The sequence below is a fragment of the Mchenga conophoros genome, linkage group LG16 (genome assembly GCF_057382185.1).
Source record: "Mchenga conophoros isolate Kocher_MC1m ecotype Shallow Benthic linkage group LG16, M_conophoros_male_GT1.1, whole genome shotgun sequence".
Lineage (NCBI taxonomy): Eukaryota > Metazoa > Chordata > Actinopteri > Cichliformes > Cichlidae > Mchenga > Mchenga conophoros.
Window position 1 is genome coordinate 38811487 of NC_140541.1, and position 11845 is coordinate 38823331.

General features: G+C 48.1%; 1 protein-coding gene across 1 annotated transcript; it reads left to right on the top strand.

Annotated features, from left to right (window-relative positions):
* Nucleotides 1-2885: 2885 nt before the first annotated feature.
* On the top strand, nt 2886-11331 carry LOC146557315 (interleukin-10 receptor subunit beta-like). The gene is made up of 7 exons (XM_085249564.1): nt 2886-3565; nt 3818-3941; nt 7523-7695; nt 9199-9353; nt 10048-10198; nt 10282-10427; nt 10562-11331. The coding sequence occupies exons 1-7, from the start codon at nt 3508-3510 to the stop codon at nt 10706-10708; spliced, it is 954 nt and encodes a 317-aa protein (XP_085105690.1). The 5' UTR covers nt 2886-3507; the 3' UTR covers nt 10709-11331.
* The last annotated feature ends 514 nt before the right edge of the window (nt 11332-11845 follow it).

Below are 11845 nucleotides of genomic sequence, written 5' to 3' on the forward strand. Positions count from 1 at the left end.
GAGTCTGATGTGAGGGTTTGTGGATGATGCTGTATTAATCACACTTTGGACTCACCTGTTTAAAGCAGGTGAGGACGAGCTTCCACACACTGAGATCAAATCCCTCGAGGTCACAGGTCAACCTTTGTGAACATAACCTAGAATCATCACATTTTTACCTCCGGTGCATCTAATGGGAGGCTGCCTGTATCTTTTAAAGTGCTCTTGAGCAACAGTTCTTCAGCTTTCTGGAGCTCCTCTTTGGACATTTGCACAGTCTGAAAAAAGACTAGACGAAAGGAACAGATATTTCCTGAATGTATGTTTGCCATCCATCCATCATCCATCTTCTTCCGCTTTATCCGGGGCCGGGTCTCGGGGGCAGCAGCCCAAGCACAGAAGCCCAGACCTCCCTCTCCCCAGCCACCTCCTCCAGCTTATCCGGGGGAACACCAAGGCCCGGGGCCTCCGCCCGGTGGGACATGCCCAGAAAACCTCACCCAGGAGGCGCCCAGGAGGCATCCTGGTCAGATGCCCGAACCAACTCAGCTGACTCCTTTCAATGTGGAGGAGCAGCGGCTCTGCTCTGAGCCCCTCCCGGATGGCCGAACTCCTCACCCTATCTTTAAGGTGTATGTTGTTTGTATTTATTGTTGTATTTGTATTTTTGTAGGTTTGCATTTTAAAGGAAATACGATACGACTTTATTGATCCCATGGAGGAGAAGTTTGTGCATTGCCACAGCTCAGGTACAGATAGCAGAAGAACACAAAGAGTATATCAAGAATAGAAAGTCAAGAAATACAAAGTAAATAAGATAATACACAATATCCGGCTCTAGACTAACTTTTTGTGCGCCTAACCTTACAAACTAACCCATAATAGCTGTCCATACAGACAGTATTGATTTGTAAATGATTAACTATCAATCCTCTCGACACAAAGTTCTTTATTTGGAGCACATTTCTACCAGAAAGCCCAGTTACTGAAAAAGTTCTTGTGCCTAACGAGCTTCACTGAGCTCAAATTTAAACTTAACACCGTCTCAGAGGTCCCGCCCTTGACTGTCTCTGATTGGCTTAGACCACGATATGAGCATAGTGTCGTCTGTTGTCGGCCACACAGAGACTTTTTTTTACTCGAACAGCTGCTCCATTATTTTAGTGACATTATTGAGGAATTAGGTCGCATTTGCAACCAAACTGGCTGCACTCTAGAGCCCTGCTCTATACAGCAGCAGCTGAGGTTCTATGTACACGCATGCACAGTATGTGTTATGGATAAAGGGCTGTGGAAATATGCAAGTAATAGCTATCTAACAGTATAGACATGTACATGCACACATCCATACAAATGTAGGAATCATTTAGAGTGCAGCTCTTCAGTATTTCACAGGAGCTCAAACAGCAGAGTTTTAATGAAGCAGGGGCTGACTGCTGTCTTCTACAGGGGAGGATGCTCACACCTCATCGTCAGGTCACCACAGGTGCAGAGTGGTGATGTAGTGAAGGATGGCGGTCTCCTTCAGCCTGGTGGTGCTTCCTCTGCAGGACCTCATTCAGGTCTTGAGCGTGGCTCCTATCTTACAGCTCATGCTGTGTGTGTGTGTGTGTGTGTGTGTGTGTGTGTGTGTGTGTGTGTGTGTGTGTGTGTGTGTGAGACTGAGTGTATCAGGGATGGAATATGCTCTCTGAATACTCCCCCACTCTTGTAAACAGATGTTCCAGACCAGCGGTGTACCAAAAATGCAAAAATGGAGTGCACTCGTAGCAGTGGTGAGACGTGCGTGGATGGAGGTGTTGCACTCCATGGCGACCGAACCAGAGAGTTCCAGGTGAGGTCATGGCCATCGATGTATTTGGACCCGGCCAAGTCCTTCTTCAGCTGTCTCAGTGGTCGATGGCTGGACTACACATTTGCCACAACCTTCCTCGCAGCGCTCATGAAACAGCTTCCCCAGCTCTGGACGCAATGCTGTTTTGATCCTGAGAGACAGTTACTTCTACATCTGCATCATCGCTCTCAGCGCCACTCTCCCAAAACTCTTCGTCAGGCTCAACATGAGCTTCCTCCATGAGGCCGCCTCTCTCTGACTCTCTGTCCAGTTCAACATCCAAACTAGGCAGAGGGTGACGTCACACAATGCACTGGCACAAGATGGCGCTGCACATGCTCTAAAACCAGTAACTTTAAACACTTACTGGTCAAATCCATCACAGACCTGACACAGCACCTGAGCGACGGTCCACAGTTCACTGAAACCTCCTCAGAAATGCTGTCATGAAGACATTCTTAATGAAGGGAAACAGGAGGACAGACTGAGGCTGAAAATGACACCAGAACTGGACTGAAGGTCAGAGGAACAGGTGTGATGGAGAGATGGATCCACATCATGGTCAGTGTGTACGAGGAGGTCAGGAGGAGGTCCAGCAGTGAGAGTCTGCAGCCATCTGTGAAGCACGGTGGAGGCTGTGTCATGGTTTCAGGTCAGTCAGTGCTGTTGGAGATCTTAAACTGATGAATTACAGAGTCTGATCCACCACGCAGGAACATCTGGAAACATCTGACTGGCAGCAGCTTCATTTTTCAGCACGCCGATGATCCCAAACACACTGAGAGAGCAGTGAAAGCACACAGGAACACACACACGAGTCATGGAGTCCAGTGTCGAGTGGAGACTGCTTTGTTCCTCCTGAATTGGAGGCCTTGTTTCTTGAAGAGTCAAACACCATCCCGCTCATGCAGCGTTGTAGAGACATGCAGCCAGAGCTGCAAAGCACTGTGGGTGAGCCTCATGCACCCGCGTAGCTTCTACGTCTCTAAGCAGGCCTTAGCCATCACTCGTCATCGCTGTGTTATCAGTTAAATACAGGGACCAAACAGTGCTGCAAACATGCTTATCTGCTGGGAAGCTTTAACATGGGAGTCTACGGGGACGGGCTCGCTGCTTCCCCTACTGGACGTCAGAGGAACTGCATGTTTTGTGCTTCAGTGTGTTTCCGTCACCACGAGTGTGTGAACAGGTCCTCACAGCATCACACACACACTCCTGCCTTCCTTCCTTATGAGGCCCACTGTCATAATGACTTCAACCACAGACTGACCCGAGCCTCAGCTTGAACACACCGCGAGTCCGAACCCCCCTGCCCCCTAAAGCTGCCACCTGCCCACGTGACTGCACACTGTAAAAAGTAAGTGTCGGTGAAAACGTTGAGAAGTGCTACGGTTCCGTTTCGGAATAACTCGGTGCTGTTGGTTCGTCTGCCTGTGACTAAGCAGCAGACATGCGCGCTGTCACATAAATAAACCCACGTATAAATAAAGGCACGTGACACCCCGTGTGCGCGTGCTCTGGGTGAACCCACACTTTTTCCAGCGCGCTCTGATTCCTTGAAGCCGGACTCGTTTCTGCGCACACGCCAGTTTCGCTTCCGCGTACTTCCCCGCCTCTTGTTGCCGTGAAAGCTACCAGGAAACACACTCGGAGCCGGATCACAGCACACTGACAGCGGCGAACCTGCCGGGGACATGGCAGCCTCTGTGTGCGCCTTCATCCTGGCGCTTTACGCACTGTGCGGCTCCGCAGGTAAGCACACCTTTACTTTGAGGGCAGGTGAGGAGGAGGCGGTCTGACGGAGGGAAAGGCAGCGCAGAGCGTCTGGAGCTCAAAAAGAAAGCTCAGCTAGTGACGAGTGTTTAAACTAAAGCTGTGAGCTGAAACCCAGAGCACAGTCTGCTGTTTACTCAGTCAGACAGGTGAACTTTGACCCCAGCACAAGAGACAGCAGTGTGTTTTAGTGTCAGCGAACAGCGCTCATGTCTTTGTGTTTGTGCTCAGCCGGCTCAGGAGGGCTCAGCGCACCCACCCACGTCCGACTGACGTCCTACAACATGGACCTGGTGCTCAGGTGGGATCCACCTGAAGGGACGACCGATGTTCTGACCTACACGGCCGAGTACAGGTGAGTCACCGGCGGGTGTGACAGCTTCAGGTGATCGCAGTTTAGTGTCAGAGAACTGAGTCACTTTCAGTTTGAATGTTTACCTTCAGGAGGGCGAGTGCGATCATCACACTTAGGGCTGGGTATCGTCACTGATTTCTAGAATCGATTCAATTCCGATTCACAAGGTCCCGAATCGAAATTTTGACAGTCAGAAATATTATAATTCAGATCAGAACATTTACATATTTTTGTATCTATAAAAAGGAAGCTGACACACGCAAGACTTTATCAAAGGTGTGAGCATCACAGCAGAGGCCTTTGTGTCAAAGTAGCTGAAGATAAAACACAGAAAAACATGAAGGTGATTTTCCTGGCCTGGGATTTTATAAAAATATTCTGCAGTACATCAAAAACGAAAGAAAACCATTAATCAACACATGATTGTAATCTGAAGTTACAGCGGTTTTATTAGAGACACAGCATTTTGCATTTTGCATAATTTCAAAAAGTTTTAATTTGTTCAGTATTGAACGGCAGAAATTAGGTTTTCTTTTCGGAAGTATATAAAACGAAAAAAAAAGAAAGTCGGCCGACAGCCTGTAAACAACGGTAGTCTTGTGCGTAACAAGTAAGCGAATAATGAAGAAAACAGATTTTTAGACGGGAAACTGTTCTTGAAGTATACTGAGAGAGAGAGGGAGAGAGAGAGAGAGCTGTGCATCGTGGTCGAAGCAAAACAGTAAAAGTCAGAGTGAATACATGACGATGTTTATGTGAAGTGTAGTTTGGATCTTCTTTTGCTGCTGGTTCGGTCAATATTGTTTGGAGAGACATCAAACTAACAGCTTTAGAATCAGCGCATAAAGGGCGTGAACACACGGACCCGCCGAATCAGAATCAGCGAGCTGTCGGCTTTCAGCCCCGACCGTGAGAAAGGCGACATCTCACTGATTCTGATCCGTGGGTTCGCGCTGTGTGTTTAAGTCTTTGTGCAGAATCCGTGTTCCTGCTCTCATTTACTCTCTTAGCTGTTTGGTGGTTCTTGAAATTTTGTGAGATTTCACCTGAGATTCTGGCATTTCGGGCAAAATAAATTTATATAAAAAAATCGATTCAGGATTTTAATGAATCGATTTTACGTTATCCAAGCCAGAATCGATTTTAATCGATGAATCGATTATAAAAACCCAGCCCTAATCACACTGCGAGCTAGAAAAGGAAACTTAATCTTTGGGTCTTACTCGTCGCTGTCAGTGGAAAATCAAAGATTCCAGAGCAGCTGGGCTCAGAAATGGACGTTATTCTTCCTCCGAAGAGTCCGATCACCTCAGTGTTTGGGAGCAGGTCACACTTCGCTTTGTCATATTTTTAGTTGCTCTCTGAATCAGGGATGCCAAACATGAGGCCTGGGGACCAGCACCGGCCCACCAGAGGCTCCATTCTGGACAGTTCATAAAGTATTATGAAGAAGTTTTACCTGCAGGACACTGGCTTGGGAATACGTGGAAAGTTAAAATATTCCTAGATCTTTATAAACTACTGACATCATACAGAATGAGTGCACGTTTGCTCACTCCTGCCAAAATAAAAAATGAAAGGCTGCAGCAATAAAACATCCGCTGATGCTTTCTCCTATGAAACCCTTCGGTTCAGCGATGCTGCAGAGCTTCAGGTCCTGCTGGGATTTGTCCCAAGTAAGGCGCGAGCCTTTTCCCAGGGTCTGCATGGACTGAAGGAACAGTGACTGCAATAAAGCCTGTGAGCGCAGGATGTACTCTGTTCAGGCCACATAGAGGAAGTTGGATAAACTGTCAGTAAGATAATCCATGCAGAATGTGAACTAATGAAATCCGATGTGGCCACAGACCGCCCCTGAGAAGACCCGCCTACCTTGATGTACTCACGCGTGCGAGCAAACCTGACCCCCACGACAAGCCCATTACCGTCAGATTATGAAACGCCACCCTATTCAGCTCTTCCCACCATGTCTGTGTCCGATGGGCTCCTGCAAAAAGCTCATTATCTGCAAACTGACGCGCCGCCATCCCTGCATGAGGAAGCACCTGTACCTCCAGGTGAAGCGCTGATGGTGCCTCGCGATGAGGAGACTGAAACAGCCGTGTCCAAAGAAGAAGTACAAACGCAGTTATGGAATCACAAAGTCACAAAAGTTACTCATCCAAGAGCGGGGGAACGGTGAGTTCCAGCTGTTGTTCTGGGAGAGATCATTCTAAGAAGAACGGATTTCATGAGTCTGTATAAATGTGCCCTCGTGTCCAGCATCAGGAGTTTTTCCTGCAGGCAGTATAAATTTGAACCTGATGTCTTTCTGTAGGAACAAACATTTAAAACTCAGCGCTGAGTAAACCTTCCATCACACCTGGATTTACCTGGATGCAGAGGTGCGGCGGTTATTCTGTAGAACGCCGTGCGCTGATGAACAGTGTGTTTGCAGACTCGTGGATTAGTCGTGTTTTTTCTCTCCTGTTGAGATGTCGAGTAAAACCGTCACAGGAACATCTTCGCTTCTTTGTGGGTGTTGACCTCCGACCTCAGCCCCTCCTCCCTGCGCTGTCAGATCTCGGCTTTATGAGGTCGATCTGATGAAGACGTGCGTTCAGGCAGAAGTCAGGAGGCGGAGTCGTGTTCAGATGAACAGATTAAACTGCGGTGCGTTTGTGGAACCGACACAACCGCCGTCATGTCCAAACATAATCTCAGCATCTGATTGGTCAGGGCACAGCCTTCCATCTGTGCCCGGCTCAGGCAAGCCGGCGGCGTTCCCGGGTCTTCTTTGCGTGGACGCAGTGATGATCCTGAGCCCATGCAGATGTGTTCATCCAGCTGTGTGCGCTCTGGAAACACCCGGCCTCCTCTTTAGTTGGCAGACGTCGAGGTTTACACTCTTCTCCAGCCTTTTGTTGCAGCTCGTCCAACTTTTCTGAAAAACGATTCTAAAGCGGTGTCAGTGTCAGCACTCGATGTGCTCCCTTTGTGCGTTTTCAGATGATCCTTAATGATTATTTAAAAACAGTATGCACGTGCTCTGAAACGGTGAGGACAGCGCAGTGACTGCAGACCGGTTTAGTCCTGCTTTGCATATGAATCTGTGATATCTGCACCATCAGTCCTGCTGTTCCACATTTCTGAAAAGCTGCAATCAGATCACTTACAGGAAGAACAGCACCTGCCTTTCTCCTGCTCTCCGGCCCACTGAAGCCATTTTAATATGTGTGGTGTGGTTTGTGAGGACCGTGGTGAAATCGAAGCTGTTATTGTTGCGGTCCAGGTGTTCACACAACAGAAACGTCCTCTTATCTGCAGCGTCTCTGTTCTGGGAAACGCCTCCACTCGACTGACTCGTTAGAAAGCAAACGCACGCTTTTCTGTCCCGATGCACAAACGGTGAACGTGGCGTTCCAGCTTTGATGTAACCAGCACCGCCAGCTCGTGTGAGCGTTAGTTTCTTTGCTTCGTGCCGTCACACGTCCTGCAGGATAAAGTCGTGAGATCTTCTTGAACAGCGGTCGTGTTCCCGAGAGGAGAACATCTGTCTGAAGTCACACCTGTGACGCCATCGCTGTGTTTCTCTGTTACAGAAGCTTAGCAACTGGATACAACAATGGCTGCACAAACACATCAGCCCTCAAATGTGAGTTCACCTCCTCCTCCATCACCGTGCACGGGAGTTACACGGGCAGAGTGCGGGCGCATCGGGGGGCCGAGAGCTCCAGCTGGGTGGAGAGTAACGTCATTGACATGGACAGACACAGTAAGTGAAGCTCGTCATATGTATTTAGTATTTAGTATTTATTTATTTATTGTCATTGTCAAGAACAATGAAATTGCGTTTGGGGCTTCCATACAACCCAAAAAAAAAAAAAAAGAAGAAAATAATAAATACCCCTTAAAACCCAAGTGTACATATTTAACCCAGTGTGACTCCAATGCAATAAGACAATCCTTAGCAATAATGTTCGTAGAAATTCAGACAAAGACCTGAGAAACATGACAAAATACAACAATGCAACCCATTCAATATTATTGTACTGTGAGATATGATATCAGATATGATAGTTATCTATTTAAGAAAGAGGGGGGGGGGGCAGGAGGGGGAAGAGAATAAAGATATGATGCACCAATGCAGACCAGTTCATTGCTATTAAGAAGTTGGATATGGTTATTGTCCGTGAGAGGGGGGCAGAGAGTTCAGGAGCCTCACAGCCTGTGGATACAGGCTGTTGGCTTTCTAACGTTTGGTGTTTCTGCGGAGCTCGTTTGTCTCTGATCCAGTAGCGTGACACAGAGAGGAAAACCGAGTATTAGCCGATGACGAGCTGATGGGTGTCGTTTATCCCACTGAAACTTTTGCCCGTTTGGCACTCGGGTGGAAATTTTAGCTCTGTGCTAAAAAACCAGCCCATAGTGATTGGAGAGGGGATCTAACCCCTGCAGTTATCTGCATTTGAAACTATGAAATCTGCAGGCACAAAGCAAGACCTTTGCTTCTGGGAGCTTTTGGTATCCTCTCGTTGGCCACTTCTACTGGACAGAGCTGAAGCTTTTCCAGTTGTGCCACATGTGCTCCACAGTGGGAAATGTTGCTCTAACTCCCATCGGCTGCTCAGTTTTGTTCCAAGCTTCCATGTTAGTGGATTTCCAGGCCAAGACTTTCCCCTCTGTCGTCTGGTATTTACAAAGGAAGAGGCTAAAAAGCCAGCTGACAATTATAAGGCAGCAGATAATAACCCTCACAGCTGACTTGTAGATGATTAAGGTTATTTTCCCTCGTGTAATGTCATCATTGATCTAACAGAACAAGTTTTGGGAGGTAAAATGAAAGATTGGTGAATGAGACCATTTGGTGGCTCTCAGAGAAGCTTCCTGAGATCAGGATGGTCCCCTTCAGCTCCGGTTCAGACTGTGGCAGCAGCTGTGTGGGGAGTCTGCAGTTATGCAATGACTGCTTCAGCAGGGGACGTCTGAAGAGCCTCGCTGAGCTGAAGACGATCAGAAATGAAACCGTGAGCGAGCTTTTCAGCGTCTCGCTCGTCAGAGCTCTCGCCGTCGCTGACTTCAGTCCAGTCAGAGTGAAATCCTGGTTTCTGTGTTTCTGTCTGTGTCCTCAGTGAAACCGTCTGCCGTCATGGTGGGAACCTCCCCAGCTCCAAGCACACTGGCATGACAGAGCTGTAGCAGATGGAGTGGACTGTTAGAGAAGCTGCAGCTTTGATTTTGTCCAATAAAAACGTCTCTCCACATCTGTCCCCCTCAGCCTTCATCGGTCCACCTGATGTGACTCTTCATGTCACTGGGACATCTTTGGAAGTCAGCATTAAAGACCCAGTGTTCAAGCAGTCAGAACTGAGGGAGACGTACACCTCGGCCACCTATAACATCACCTACTGGAAGAGCAGCTCGAAGGAAGAGGTGGGAACGCCGGTTTGTAGTTTTAGCTTCTAATATTATTAGAAGCTAACATTATGCCAGCTAATATCAGGCTCCAGTGTCCTAAAATCACACTTTCCCTCTGATAAACAGTTTGATTACGTTCTCATATCACACGAGAGTTTGTTCACAAAGCGTCTGGGTGCAACAATGTTAGATGCACAATAAAGTTTCATTAAACCAGCTAAAAGCAGCAGAAACAGCATTGCTAAGGACACTTAAGCATAAGCTCAACAACTCATGGCTGAGCTCCCCTGACTTGCACTGGCCTCCTGTCACAGAGCTTCACAGCCTCTTTCAGATTAAATAAAGGTGGCGGCGTCTCGCCCACCAGTGACAGCTGAGGTAAACAGCACTGACAGCCTTCCACAGGCTTGGAGGTGGACGCGGTCCAAACAGTAGCAGGAATACGGCCACAACCGTTATGATGTACAGTCCAAATTTCATGTGTTTGATCTCTCATAGAAGCATGTTTGTCCTACAGCAGCCACCGTAGTTAGAGCTACGCACTTAAAGTGTGAGGGGTAAGAAACTGCTGACAGCTAGTGATGATGTTTTACACACTGTAACTAGGGATGCACCGATACCAGTATCGGTGCATCCCTAACTGTAACTTTTAAAAATTCAAAGAGTGAAAACAGTGAAATCAGCTGAGCTCCTCTGCTGCCTCCTACAGGTAGAAACAATGAGTGACATGATGCAGGACCGAGTGGTTCTTAGTGACCTGGACCCGCTGAGCGAATACTGCGTCCAGGTCCAAATCATCACCAACATGAACCCCAGACCGAGCGAGTACAGCGACGTCGTCTGTGAGCGCACCGGTGACGGTAGGCACCGCCGTCACACAGCCGTCACAATCGCTCAAGGTGTCGCTGATGGGCTCACCTGCTGCTGTGTGGTTTTCTTACAGTGGATGCAGCTCCGTGGGTGGCGGCCGTGGTGGCGTTTGTGGTCATGGCCACGGTGGTGGCTCTGGTGGTGACTCTGGTGGTCTACTGGAAACAAATCTCCAAGTTCCTGTGCCCAGAAGTCGTGCTGCCGCCACACTTTAAAGAGGTGTGTGTGTGTGTGTGTGTGTGTGTGTGTGTGTGTGTGTGTGTGTGTGTGTGTGTGTGTGTGTGTGTGTGTGTGTGTGTGTGTGTGTGTGTGTTCTTTAATCTAACACTGACCTTTCTGCCCCGCCCCCTCAGTCTCTGCTGCTGAATGATCCCAACTCCATCTACCCAGTCTCGCTGCCCTCTGAGCACTGCGACCACGTCAGCATCGTAGCAGACCACAGGACTGAGGAGGAAGGAGGGTGCAGCACTCAGCCTGATACCTCACAGGATGGGGGCTAGGAGGCGCAGGAGGGGGTGGGATGCACTTTAAAGACTCTGAGAATCGGCCTCTGACTGTGAGGTTTTAGAGCTGTGAACTCTGCAGCAGTGAAGTGATGAAGACGAGCAAGAACAGGTGAAGCTGGCCCAGGTGAAGCTGTTCCCACTGTCACAGGCTGCTGTTTATACTTTAATAGTTTATTCATGTCAATGTAAATGTTTTGCTTTCTACTGGTTTTTTAATGGTTTTAATGGTCGGAGGTTAACCGAAGCCTGTGCTGCTCCTGCTCGTAGGAACCAGGTGACCCGATGCTGGGCTGTACTGAGACAGTCTGGGTCTTTTACTGCTCTGTCTTCGTAGCCCAGTTTAATTACGTGTTCAGTAACTGGATTACAACATAACTACATGTGAAGGTGTAGCCCTGCAGGCTGTGTGTTTGGGTGTAGTAATAACTGATGTGGGGATGAGGTTGGCTTGGGTTTGCCACCAGCTGCTGTGAGACCTCGCCGTCCTCTGCTGTTTCCAGCGGGTTCACCTTGGATCTCCATCAGGCAGGATTCGGGCCGTCCAGCAGAACTTATGATGAAGAAGTGTGAACACTGTAAATACTCTGATTTATTTCTAATAAAAGTCTTTGTGACGGATGAAATGCTTCTGATTGTTCTTCGCTACAGAAACACGTGAAACATCGTTTTAAATCAGACTCAAACTTGGCTGCTGGTGTTCCAGATCAAGTGGCGTTGGTCAAACAGATGTGTGGTAGACTTGCTTTTCAGGACTCCATTTGAGTGCTCACAAAGTAAACTGCACGCTTTAGTTGTGAAGCGAAAACGCTGAAATCGCAGTAATAACACGTGCGAGGGGAACGATAACAACGACAAGATTCTCCAGATCGTTTGCTCTGTCCTGTGAACTGCATCGGCGTGGTGTCAGTCGTTTGGTGTTTCTGCGATCGTGCGAGAGAACCTCACCAGGGAAACTTTTTGAATATTTTATTGTTCAGCAGCAACAAGACTGACGGAGTGTGTTTGAGGGAAGCTCACAAATGTCAGGGAGGAAATATTTGATGTTTATTTGCTGGTTTGTCGGTAGCAGCTCCTGAAAAGCAAGTCTACCACACATCTGTTCGAGCAACTGTTGCCAACCAAGTTGATTTT